The following is a 13,855-nucleotide window of genomic DNA, read 5'->3' as shown; positions in this document are numbered from 1 at the left end:
TAGAAATATATCTCCATTGTAGAAATATAGTTCCTTTGTCAGGAACTTAGTTGAAACTAACCACTCTTATAAGCATAATTGTGAGAACATGGCCCATTCCATGGGTCTGTTTTGAAGACTCCTGTGTTGGACACACTGCTAGTCCCTGAGAATGTGTTCTACCTTCCTATGAGGATCCAGGAAGGAAAATGAATTACAAAGAAAATTTTTACTAGGGCTAAATGAAGAAGTAACTTAGAAAGTGATATTCCAAAATGAAATATTCTTTATTCATCCAATAAAAAATAAAGTATAGACATAACAAAAATACAATGTATTATTTAACAGGTATTTGCAGTTTAACACTGAAATGCAGAATGTATGGTGTGGTGAGCAAACCTGTGATCACAGCTTCTTGCAAACGGTCACAGGTTGAGGGTAAGTGGAAAGACCATATTAAAAATAAAATTTATGACCGACAGTGTTGGCACACTCCTTTGATTCCAGTACTTGGGGTTCAGAGTCAAGCAAATCTCTGTGAGTTTAAGGCCAGCCTGGTCTACAGAGTAAGTTCCAGAGTAGCTAAGCTACACAGAGAGACCCTGTCTTGAAAACAAACAAACAGACAAACAAGCAAAAGACTTCACAAGCCTCTGGGATTAAAGGGTCACGTCATCACTGCTACCTGATGCTTTTCATTATTAAAGTCCAAGGGCAAGTGCACTTTGGAGAACTCATTTTGGTGGTCTCATATTCTCATAAGTATGACAGTCTGCACAAAATTCCTTATATCATAAAAGTGGGATTCACTAACACTAATTGTACTGAGGCTTAAGGCATGAGTGCCAACACCCATTTTAGATGCATGTGTTGTACTAAACCTCTGTATGTGCCGTTCTCCAAGATGATTTTCATTTGTGATGCCAGCAAATATTCAGGTTTTTTTTTATAACAATGTTGGAAGATGGGAAAAAGAGCAGCATCTATTGATACCAGGTTACAAAACATCTTTTGACAAAGACTAGGAAGAAGCAAAAGGAATTTGGCATTCGAGGATATAGTTGTTGGGCTTGCTACAGATCCATCTCCTGTCTGCATAGATCCTGGCACTGCTGATCCTGTTGCTGTTCAGGTAGGCATAGTCTTCCACTCCTCGGATGGGAACCCTGAAAATAAACCAAAAACAGTAAATCTGCAGAGTCCTGAACTTCATTCGCTCCTTAGTGTGATCTTGCCTGTCTGCCCTGCTAATTTGTAATATGAATCAAAGGAAGACAGAGTCTATGAGAATCATCTGCACTAGTTGTGTTTCTATTGTCTTTTATATTCTTAGGGTTTGATTTGAACACAGAAACTTTGATATTCCTCCATGTTGAACCAACTTTTCAATGTGTTTCCAAAGTATTTGTCTTATGCTTGCTGCCCTGTTCAAATGAAATACAGCCATGGGTGGCATCACTGAGGTTGATTTTCAATTCTGTTTTGAAGCATTTCACATATGAGGAAACTCACTTCTTTGAGGGGGTGTTTGTGACAGGGTTTTTCTGTAGCTTTGAGGTATGGCCTAAAAGTAGCTCTTGTAGACCAGGCAGTCCTTGAACTTACAGAGATCTGACCACTGCTGCCTCCCTAGTGCTGGGATTAAAGGCATGTTTCAGCACTGCCCAGTTGAAACCCACTTCTTAGTAAATTTCTGAAAGGTTTTAATGATGGACAAGACTGGGTCTGTGATCTTCCATTCTGGTATAATGACTCCATTCAAAACAACTATGCTCACACCCAAGAATGGTTGGTGCTCTCTAGTTACAAGATTTTAGAGGAGGTTTCCAATGTCCTTGGAGCCTCTGCTTCAGTGAATAGGTACAACTGTGCACACAATGGACTGCTGGGTCTCAGGCTTGCCCTTCTGCAGTGGCTTCCTGAAGTTTCAGGGTCCTCATTGTTCTGATTTTGTGTCTACATTCCACACTGGGCATTTATCAACAACAAAAATTTTAAATTGGTGAAGAAACAGACAATAGCTAATCCAGATGCCATCATCATGCTAAAGATTTTGAGGAAAATCACACTAAGTAAAGGTTTTGAAAAAGAAGACCTCTGAGGAAGTACAGTGAGGTTCACATGACACAGCCTTTCCTCTCTAATAGACACAACAAACACACTTCACAAGTGATCATAGTAGAAGAAAAATGATTTGAAAACATACGAGCTGTTATATTCCGTGTTGTCCATCCACCTCCAAGGGTGCTGTGGTGACTCTCTGTGCAGGCCAATCCAGTAGCCAAAGGTCCCTTTGTATCTCCTCAGGAAATTCTGTCATAAAACATGGAAAGTGAATATATGTATCTCTTTGTTTCAGATGACCCTTGAGTGTTTCCACCCCACAACTTCCTCTTTAGATGACAAGAGGGTGTGTATGAGGGACACAGACTTTGGAGCCATAATAGCCCTCAGTTCTCAGTGTATTCAGTTGACAGTCATAATTCTTAAGTACCTCATTTGAATTAAAGTCCTGAGTTTTATGACATATTCCTCATGGCTGGGTTAGTTCCTGGTTAGGCCTCCCCTTGAAGTTATTAACTGGTGTCAACTTCAGGATGAAGCATTTGCTAGCTTGGAGAAATTTGCTCATTACCAGCAGGTATCTCAGTAAAGTGGCATATCTGACCTTCCAGATTGACTATGAGCACTACCTGAGAAAATGTTGCTTGAATGTCTCAGAGCTCCACTCAGGAGTGTCACCATCAACACATGGCACACACTCACATGTTACCCATGTCTCTACCTGCAAGAATGGGATCCTTCCTCATGCTTCATTTTTAATCAACTTATCTCAAGGCAACACATACTGAGCAGAACAACCAACAAACCAATTCCTGATCCTTTCTTACCAGCTCCTCCATGTTGTCAAATCGAGCTAGCTGTGCATTTAATTCCATGCAGAAGTTCTGACTGAATGTCCAGTTACTTGTGTCTTCAGAAAAATAAAAACATTTACTCCCAAATCCAATCCAGTTTCTTGGGCAAGAACCATGAGTATTTTTGATTGAGACCTCTTCTGACTTTCTTACTAAAATTTAGACAATAAAATAAATTTTAAAAGGCATTGGCATACCCTACTGAGCTCAGCTATGAGGTGTGAATTTGATTGGAGGTTTCCTAACCAATCTGTAGATATCCTCTGTTTAGGAAGATGGTCCTTTATCTAAAGGCATTCCAGTTCAAGCTTGTGCCCCAATCTCTCTCAGTTTCTCACTGACAATAGGGTGACTAGCAAGTGAATTTCTACAATATCATCACTATTTGTGCTTTATCATTGTTCACTACACTATGTATTGCTAGATCAACAAGTACTCTGTATGGACACTTACTTTGACAGTCAGCCTAATAATTGAGATAACAGAACTATTGGGAAGGTAGTGTTACAGTGTGGACCTGTTGCAGTAAGGGCTTCCTCAAAGGTTGGAAAACATTGCTGGCTGGTTAGAAGTCAGTCTGCCATAGCCTAGCAGCTCTCTCTTTCTAAGTTTGACAATATGGAACTCCCTCCTTCCCAAACAAAACTTTGTGCTTTCTACCTAGCTTTATCTGGATGAAGTCCCTGGGCCTGGAGCCCTGAACTTATCTGAAAGCTATCTCTAAACCACCTCAAAAACCTTTCAATTAATACATTCAAAATACAGTTAAACATCTTAACTAACACCATGGGTAATTCGGGGGGGGGGTGGTGCTGTATCTTCCTGGTCATATTACTCTTCTCTGTACTAACAGTTCCTATATCTCCTGCATCTCTTTAGAGGTTGCTGAATGTCCTCTTCCCAGGGATGCTGAGCCTGGCCTCCTGCACACATCACAGCCTGTGCTGTTCCTTTGCTGCATCTTTCTGCTAGACCCTAAGTTCCCAGAGAACAGGAATTTCCCATGTGTTCTCTCTCCAGCCCTTCACACAGTGCCTGGCTCACAGGGGTCAGTGAGTGTAATTGACAGTGTGGATGTGGACAGAATGCTGCAGGATCTGGAGACTGTCACTCACCTGACAATGACAGAGCCACAGAAAGTGCAACCACAGCTCCAGTGAGGACGATGATCACTGCATAGCAGCAGTAAAGCCTAGCAGGAGACACTGGGGAGACGATTCTGAGACATTTTCCTTGGAGCTTTTTACCTGAAAAATATAAATATGAAAAATTGAATTCTTGAGAAAATAAATCTCAAGAATCTTTTAGGGGAAAGGATAAGTTTACTCAGATGGAACACTTTGCACTTCCACTGCTAGAGAGGTAGAAGCTGGAGAGTCAGGGGTCCAAGACCAGCCTTGGACACAAAGGAGGTTTGAGTTTAACCTGGAGTACATAATGATCATTTTTTAAAAACATAGTAAGTAAATCTAGCAAGTAAATAAATTAGTAAACACACATATAAATGTATTACACATTGACATAATTAATGGGTAAAATATGGGAGCATTTTAACAAGTTTTCAAAATCATATGAAATAAATTAATATTAGTCCAAAATAGCAAAAACTCTTTGCAAGTTAGGAATTGAAAGCATTCTCCCAACACATTTATGGATATAGGGCATTTCAAAGAAATAAGCAAAGTCTATCTTTCTTCTTAACTTTATTTTTTACTTTATGAGTATGGTAGATATGTCTTCATATATATCTAATTGCAGAATAATTGCACACTGAACATTTGCCAAGTTACATTGATATGTTTTATAAAGATATCTTAATGGTCAATAGTTATGTAGGAGAGACAGGCAGAATTTCTGTCTAGAGAAAGGAAAAGGAGGTAAAATCAAGATGCCAATGAGACACTGAGAGAGTTGGACATACATACGAAAGGAAGCCAAGAAACTATAAGGCAAAACATGCATTAACTGAAATGGGTAGATTTAAGTTCTAGGAGGTATTTAAAAACAAGCCTAAGCTAAGGCCAAGCTTACATAATTAATAAGAAGTTTCTATGACATTATTTGGGAGCTGGAGAGACAAAAACTATTTGTTACATGTCTGTGTATGATATGCACGCCTAATTCACAAGGAGTTCAGAAGAGGGTGTTGAATTCCTTGGAACTGGAGTTACAGACCATTGTGAATGGTCATAAGGGTACTAGGAACTAAACCTGGGTCCTATGCAAGAGCAGTCAGTGCTTTTAACCATGTTGTAGCATGATTAATAAAAACCCAGAAACAGATATTGGGTTTCAACCTGAAGATCGGAAAAGCAAAGCAGCCAATCTACTAGAGAACTCTTACCTCTAAGAAATCCAGACTAAAAAAGAATGAGTTCCTCTCTCAACCAGTCTTATATCCTTCTCTAGTGCTTGGATTAAATGTGTAAGCCACCACCATTTGAATATGCTTCTGCGCTGATTTTGTGCAACCCAGGGTGGCCTCGAACTCACAGAGATCCATTTCTCCCAAATCCTGGGATGAAAGATGTGTGACACCACTGCCTGGCCTCTAGTGGCTTAGTTTTACCTTCTGGTCTTCAGGAAACCTTTATTTATAAAACATAAGTAAAATATCAGTATACCATATGCCATATCTTCAAACGAGATACCTTTCAAATTGCATGAAATTCAAAAAGAATTAGACTAGCTGAGATATTTAGAATAAAAAAGAGGCCAAATTTGCAGAAATGATACTACCTAATCACAGAATGACAGAAGCAGAAATATAAGTGTGGTTTTGGCAAAAGTACAGACACATAAGCCTAAAAGAGAGAGAAAAATAATAATAAAACCACTTAAGAAACAAGCTAATCATGTGGGCCTGACATATTAAACTGGGTTTGACATATTTACGGAGATTAGGTTGCTATAAGTCATCCTCCCGGAATGTGCTACTCTTGTTTCTTCCTGCATGCACCTTCCTTCTACCTACTGTCGAAGACAATCTGTACCCATATGCTAAATGCTCCCTCTTTTACCACCTATAAAATGCTACTCAAGCATGAAACCTAGAACTATAGAACTATCTGAGGAAAAGAGAAAGGAAAATCTCTGTGAGCTAGTCTTAAATAAAAATGTCTCAGTTATAAGACCGATATATTTATCCATATTATAGAAAACAGAACACTTGGATTTCAGCATAATTTAAAAAAAAAAACCTCTTTTTATGAGTCCTGCAAAGGGAATTCAAGAAACATTTTTTTGCAAGACATAGATCAATAAGAAGTTGTATCCTGAGAACTCATTGGTGTATTGTGTGGTGTGTGTGTGTGTGTGTGTGTGTGTGTATAAAAGAGAGAGAAAGAGAGAGAGAGAGAGAGAGAGAGAGAGAGAGAGAGAGAGAGAGAGAGAGAGAGAATAAAAATGAGGCAGATACTGGAATACTGAGTAACAAAGAGGATGTATTAAATATGTTGATCATTGCCAGGTTTGAGAAAAAAAATTGGAAACAACTCATCAGTTTGTTAAAATGAGAATACACTTACTATATGCCCTGGCCCTGCTACCCACATATTCCCCCAAGAGAAATGAAAACCCATGTTTCCACTAAAGAATAAAATCTACATGTGAATATTGATAGTAACTCTGGAGATTCTTCTAAAAATATAAAATACTATTTGTAAAATTCACATCTTGTGGCAAGCCAAATATCCTCCCACTCTGAAAATGTAAATCAATATTACTGAGCACTGAGGATGGGGTATTCTAAAGGACAACTTGAAGCATATGCTTGTGCCTTACCATCTCTCACACTGTGTCCATGTGTTCCTTAGGTGTTAGAATCATGATTATGCTGGCCTGCCCTGTCACCTGGCAGGGTGAATCCAGACAGTACCCTTCCCCCCCCCCCCTTTTTTTTTTTGGTTTTTCGAGAAGAGACAAGTTCTGCCCACTCCCTGTCTCTTCCGCCCACTGAGACAAACTGGGTTAGGACTCTTTCCTCTCTACCTGCTGTTCTTCTGAAGAGGCTGCTCTTTCTCTCCTTCTCCCTCTTTCCTTTTGTTCCTCTTTCCCCCTCCCCCCCGTGTCTCTCTCTTTCTCTCTATCTCCCTCCATATCCTCCCAATACCTTCTAAATAAAATCTCCATAACCCAGCTCTCTCTGCAAGGCGTAATCTGTCTCTTGCCGGCATCCCACACCCACCATGATACTTGTGTTGTTTTTCTTTAGGCTTAGATTTTCCACAGCTCTAGAGCAGGGAGCTACAAAACAAGCTGTCTGTCATGTAACTTATCTTGAAAATATGATCACTGAGATGTGTGGTTTTGTTTGTTTTTTTTGTTGTTGTTGTTGTTTGTTTTTTTGTTTTTGTTTTTTTTGGGATTTTTTGGGTCACTCCAACCATCACTAAATTGTTTCTGCTTGAGCTAATCTAATCCACCTGTTTTCCTGTTGGATTGTTTTTAACCTTCTGTAAAACAAAAGCAGATGTTGTACTTTGTGAGCTGCTTTCAAATTTCTGAATACAGAACTGTTTGTAGATCAATGGTGCTTGGAACATAAATCTAAAGTCAGCTGTTTATACTTGACACACAAGTGTCACATGTGGATGACTACCAGACTGTAGGATCCAGGGGAACAGCTTCTACAAAGGAAATTTTAGGTCACGGGTGGCCATGGTTTGGGAAGAGAGGAAGGGAAAATCTGCAGTGGGCCTCAGAGAAATTTGGATGGAGTTATAGATTTGTATTTCACTGTGAAGGAGACATTATGGGTATATGTTTTCAAAACCCAGAAATGTACACCTAGTGATGGTGGCTCAAGCCTTTAATCCCAGTACTGGGGAGGCAATGGCAGGAAGGTGGATCTCTGAGCTTGAGGCTAACCTGATCTACAGAGTGAGTTTCAGGGTAGCCAGAGCTACACCGAGAAACCCTGTCTTGAAAAAACAAACAAAGCAAAACAAAACAAAATAATAAAGCAAAAAACAAAACACAAAAGCCCACTTTACTCACAGACCCAGATATGGTTTCAGGAGAGGAAAGTTGCATAATGCGTCCAGTTTCACAACACCACCCCCCTTTGGACAGGGGCTCTGCTTTCACAAGAGATATGTTCCCTTTGGGTAAGTATTTGGTATCAAAAGTCAATGCTGCTGGGAAAAGAAGCAGGAACTATTGTCCAGCTGGGAATGTAGTATAAAACTTTCTCCAAGAATCAATCGATAAGCAGCAATCAGAAGCAGCAACAACAGCAATATAATTAGTTTATAATTATTTTAATAATAGGAAATTTCAGTTAGGATAATACTTGGTTTAACTGATAAGCAATAACATTTGTTTGTGTGGGGTCAGCCTGGACCCTAGACCTCCTGCCTCCTCCTTACATCCTTTTCCATTACAGTGACTCTGTAAAGCAAAAGCCCCAGCTTCCCAGACACCTCCTGCCACTACACACTGCAAACAAACTGTTGTTTGAATTTGCCTTTGCTGTGGAACTTGTAGAGCAAGCATGTTCCACAGGGACTTGGTGTGATTCATCAGAGTAATTTTACCAGATCCCTAGGAAAAGAGTGGACTAGCAAACCAAGAACAAAGAACAGAAATCATGATTCAGGCTTTTGTATGGCAATTCACTATTCATTTCTCTTGCATGAGAACTATTTAAGTATTATATGCCCCAATAGAATAACTAATATAACAGCCTCTTAGGTAACTAAAATCCTATCTGAATTCTCTGGTTCTGCAGAATCTCACTGTGACAGACTTAAAGACATGAGGTTCAGCTCCCCTGCCTTCCCTGTCCATTGCTGTCCCTTGCAAGCACCTCTCTGCTCTTTAAGTTCCCTTCGCATATGCATTAAATACATACCCATCTTGACCTCATGCAGGCTGTCTGTGGTACTGAGCATGCACACAAAAGCGTCTGCAGGCTCTGCAGCACTCATCTCCGATAGAAACTAAAACCGTTGAGTGTGAAGAAATACCGTTTGTGTTCGTGGGCGGTTCCTCTGTGCACTCAGCCTGTGTATCTTGACTGCACACTTCCCTTTTGTAATTATCAACCCTTTCCTGCCTTGACTACCAGCCAAAAGGCAGTGGTCCTCTGGAGAGTTTAACCCATGTTGCTACATCACTTAAGAAGGGGGCACCAGAGCCAGATCAGAGGATTTGTGTGCTAAAGATCCAGAGACTGAATCTCTGGGAGACAGAGTCAGAATGGAGAGAGCTGGAGACCACGGTGTCCACAGTCAGTGAACATATTTCTCATCTCTCCGGGAATAAGAGATCATTTATTCTAGAGCCAATTATGGGTGATTCAATCTGGATGACCATTAGGAGAGGATAGGTAGAATTTCTGGGGAGAGAGGAATTCCAGGAGTAAGAAAGGAGGAGATGCCAGTGAGATACAGAGGGAGTTGGACATAAAGAATGGACAAGAGATTAAAAGCCACATGGCAGGATGAAGATTAACAGAATTGGGTTCTGAGGGTCATAGAAATCTGAATATGATACCTAGTACCATGATGGCATCCAAGCCCAGGCTACAGTTGAGGACCATGTCTAGGTCCATGACTCTATTGTAGTCAGGATAATGTTGTGAGAGTAGAAGTTAGACATATGTAGGCAGACAGGAAATGGAACAATAACTAGATAATAAGAAGGCCAAATTTTCAAGATGGCAGCTTCTTTCTCACACTGTTGACCTAAGACAAAGCCTGGCAGCTTAAAACAAAGTTGTGGAAGGCTTTTAATCTGGCCAGTAGCATACACTCTACTCCATAAACCTGCATAACAGCTTTAAGTCCCCATCCCTCCCCTGCCCTACTTTTTATAGCCTCTTCTGCCTCTCTTCTCTCTCTCCCCTTCCATTTTCTATTGTTTTCTCCTACCTCTTTCTTCCTCTCACCCTCTCTCTACCTCTCTCTCTTTCTACTTCTCTCCCTCTCTCCCTTGTCTTTTCTCCGTGATCCCCCTGCCCTCAGCTTGCCTCTCCCAACCTCCAGATCACAAAATCCTGCTGGAACAGGAGTCCATGGCAGCCATGGTGGAGTCATCTGGAGACTGACTTTTCATTTACTGGTTTACTTTGTGTTTTGTTTCCCTTCAGAGCTCTAATTTAGAAGTGAAACCGTTAATACAAGCTGACTTTACTAAGTCCCAAGGACTTTCAGTGCTCCCCTAGGTGGAGGCCTCTCCCTTTAACCCCAGAATTCTAAGCCTGAGCCAAAAATAACAGCTTCCTGCAGCAGAGTGTAGCCTGACACATTGATAAGGACAGTCTGGCACAGTGATGAGAACAGAGTGAACTCTAGGTCAGTGATAAGGACTTCTGTTCCTTCTCAGGCTCACAGCAATTCTGGGAAATGGGGAACACAGAAGGGGCCTAGGCAGAAATAGACTCCTGGCCTAGGTTGGGGAGACATATCCCTGGAAACCCAGGGACAGTTAGGCAGTGGAGTTATGTTGTATGGTAGAGTAAGAATGGACACAAGTACCTGTCCATTTTTTCAGGCCCACAGAAGGCACGATGTCAAAAGCAAGTTTTCATACAGTCAATATTTATTCCCACATTGGGCGTGTGCTTTTCACTCTAGACTGTTGACCTTAGGGAAACGGATCAGGGGGAGGACAGACAATGAAAAAAGTTTCAGTACTTTCCACTCGATCTTCCTGTGATGTTTGTTTGGTTGGTTGGTTTTGTTTTTTAGACATGAGGGAAGACACAGAGTTTTGCGTGACATTGTAATTGCTGTAACATTAGATCTCCAGGCAGGTCAGAGGTTCTGTTCTTGGCCAGCAGTTTTCCCATAAAGGGTCTTTCCTACCACTGTAACCATTTCAGAGGTAACTGCAGTTCATCTGCCCTGACTCTCAGGAGATATAGGAAAGTGGAAATGGGAAGAGCCAAATTTCTTTCTTGCAAAACATGCTTTATTGTACAATATATTCACTGGCCACAATCACCTGTTTGAAACATGGGAGAGCTACACATTGGCCATTAAAAATTAGTTTACTTACTACTGAAGGGGGGCACATCCATGCCATAGCATATGTAAGAGGTCATGTGGTCACAGGAGCCAGTTCTCATCTGATTTCTTGGGCTATACTTTCTGTCTTGCATACAGATTTGGAAGAAATCTGCCTACTCTTTATTTACTATATAAAAATATAGTAGTGAGAGCTTCTTTAGAATTATTAGGAAATCTTCAACTTCTGAGTTCAAATTACTTTTTCAGAACTAGGACTTCCTGGACTCGAGGGATGATGACTGAGCAGTTAGGAGATTTATCTGAGCTCTGTCCCCAGAACCCACACTGGGTAGCTCATAACTGCCTATAGCACCAGTCCCAGAGGATCTGTTACCATGCACACATGCACATAAATCTTTAAGAAAGAAAGGGGGAAGAAAGAAAGAAGAGGGATGGAGGAAGAGAGAAAGGAAGAAGCTCCTAGAATATTTTTAGTTATCACCCTCCCACCTTACACTATTGCTTCCCAACTCCCCCCAAATTCCCCATTCAGCCAGAGTCCTAGAGTTCTGAGGGTGTAAGGTGTTGTTGGTTGGTTTTGTTTTGAGGCTGCCTTGGGATTTGAAATAGACCAGTTACTTCATCCACCCAACATCTTTTTGGGCTCTTTCAGTTTCATTTCTCTGCAAAGCTTGTGGCAAAAGAGAAAAGGAAATATAAGTAATGCATTTCTTTTAAAAAGTAAAAATTCTGGATCTCTAACCAGCGTTTAATGATTCAGCCTGGGTGCAACATTAAAGGATTGTTTTTGCTTTTGTTTTCCTTTTTTGAAATTCCAAAAGATAAGAGTCAGCAGTTAGACTGCAGTGCCCTGTTTGAATGATCACTAGGATGGCCCAGCCAGGTCTTGCCTATTTTCTGTAATCAGAGGAGAAAAAAAGGAAAGAAATAAAAAGAAAATGAAATCATGAAGTACCTAGCACAGATTGGCCCATCCTGGAATCATGTTCATTATTTCATTAGAAGAATTTCATTAGATTTCATTAGAATCATATTTCATTAGAAGAAAGGCCTCATTGTCCTCTGTAGGTAAGGGTAGAGACATTTACTTTCTTAATTACTATTTTGCTTTTTAAGACAGGTTCTCTCACTGAACCTAGAGCACACAGATTAAGCGAAGCTAACTGACCAGCAAGTCCCAAGGGTGTGCCAGTCTCTACCTTCCTGGAACTGAATTTATGAGTTCATGTCACCAGGTCCAAATTTCTTATGTCAGTTCTGAAGGTTGGAATGCATGTGCTTACACGTATGTGTCAAGCACTTTAATGACTGCCTAGGACCCGAAGATGATCTTTAGGAAAAACATATAAAATATTTTCATTTCCTTCAGAATAAAATAGTTGTGCTCAAAAGCTGTTAGAAACTGTTTCAAGAACTGGCCCCATTCTCCATTCCTGATTGTTACTTTAATGAATGGATGATAAAATTTATATGAAAAGCGATGTCTTATGTGACCTGCTAAGTGATAATAGGGTTATGGTAATAGAGCTTATTAAAGAATAAAAAGCTGGTAGGTCACAGAGCTACACACCTATAATCCCCACTGAGGAGGTAGAGGCCAGAAGATAAGGACAACTCAGGCTAAGTAAGACACTATCTCAACCCCCTCCAAAAAAAAAAAAAGAAAGAAAAAAAGAAAAACAAAATAAGAAAAATCCTCATTGGATATTATTGATTTGCTTATAGTAACACACAGCTGTTGGGGACACAGAGATTCTTGTTCTCATAAATAAGCACTAAAGGAACCCGGAATGTAAAACATGGAAGCATAACCTGTTTTCTGCCCCGAAGACTGGAAATGAATGTGACCAATAACCTGGTGACCTCTGTGCTGTCTCAGGCCACACCTGGCTTCTCCAAACTCTTCAAACTGAGACCCTTATCGTGAGCACTGATTCTCAGTCAAAGGTGTTCATCCTTATAGTAGATGTCACATGGACTTCACAAAGGGGAGTAGAGGTGGATAATAGCCTAGGGGGCCTCTATGCTATCTGTAAGACCATGACACACCAAATCCTCCCCAGAACCTCACCAGACCCTTAAGTTGTCGCATGCATTCAACATAGAACCCATCTTTACAGAAGAAGTCACAGGTACTTTACAGTTCAGTGTAGTGATGCCTTAAGCTTTCTTGTGCACGTAGGATTGAGTTCATTGTCACCAGGAAACTCAATTTTAAAATTGTGCTGTGTTTAAATGTGTTCAAAATAATCTTCCTGGTGCTGTAGTCCATATGTCTGAACCCACACGGGCTACTGAGGCAGGCTGAACTAGATCTTCTTACCTCACATGGATGGTTATTCTGCTGTGGTGCTCACAGAGAACCCACGCTTGGTCTCCCTAGTAACCATGACCACAGCAGTTACAATTTTCCTTAAAGTCATCTTACCTGAGGCATAGTCCTTGAACAATGGACCAAGAAGATTATGAAGCTGGCCAAACTTTGAAAGCAAATATTTACATTTTAAAGGGGATGGAAAGCTGATATTTCTCTGACAACCAAACCAGAGTCCACATCACTGAACAGAAAACAGACCAGTAAATCAACAGCAGGCTTAATGTTGAATCAACACAGGTACAGACTGTGTGAGCCATGGGAAATGGTATCGGGGGCCTTGAGTACCAGCCTTAGTAACCCCCTCAGGGCTCAGAATTGGATGTCTATGGCAGGAGAGTATCTGAGGATAAAAAAATGAACTCAAGAACATTACCTCTGCACTTCTTTACTGTTTCTGTAAAGAAAAAATGAAGTGAATGGGGCATGAAGTAGAGGAAGAATAAGAATAAGAGTAAGGGGAAGACGTAGAAGTGGTGAGAAGAAAACAGTGAGAGTAAGGACTGATCTCCATGAGGTTTCTAGCTTTTGCAGGTGTGGTTGGAAAAGTCCGTACGCAAGGACACTGTAATACGCATATCAAAATCACAAAAAGAGGAAAGCACAAC

General features: G+C 40.7%; 1 protein-coding gene across 1 annotated transcript; it reads right to left on the bottom strand.

Annotated features, from left to right (window-relative positions):
- Positions 1 to 247: 247 nt before the first annotated feature.
- Positions 248 to 8,907, bottom strand: LOC119806546 (C-type lectin domain family 2 member D11-like). The gene is made up of 5 exons (XM_038318326.2): positions 8,752 to 8,907; positions 4,013 to 4,144; positions 2,871 to 3,049; positions 2,186 to 2,292; positions 248 to 1,145 (listed from the first exon to the last, which is right to left on the bottom strand). Exons 1-5 carry the CDS (start codon positions 8,825 to 8,827, stop codon positions 1,001 to 1,003), a joined length of 639 nt encoding a protein of 212 aa, XP_038174254.1. The 5' UTR covers positions 8,828 to 8,907; the 3' UTR covers positions 248 to 1,000.
- Positions 8,908 to 13,855: the final 4,948 nt, after the last annotated feature.

The sequence above is a fragment of the Arvicola amphibius genome, chromosome 2 (genome assembly GCF_903992535.2).
Source record: "Arvicola amphibius chromosome 2, mArvAmp1.2, whole genome shotgun sequence".
NCBI classification, from domain to species: Eukaryota; Metazoa; Chordata; class Mammalia; order Rodentia; family Cricetidae; genus Arvicola; species Arvicola amphibius.
This window is presented reverse-complemented; position numbering and strand designations above follow the sequence as displayed.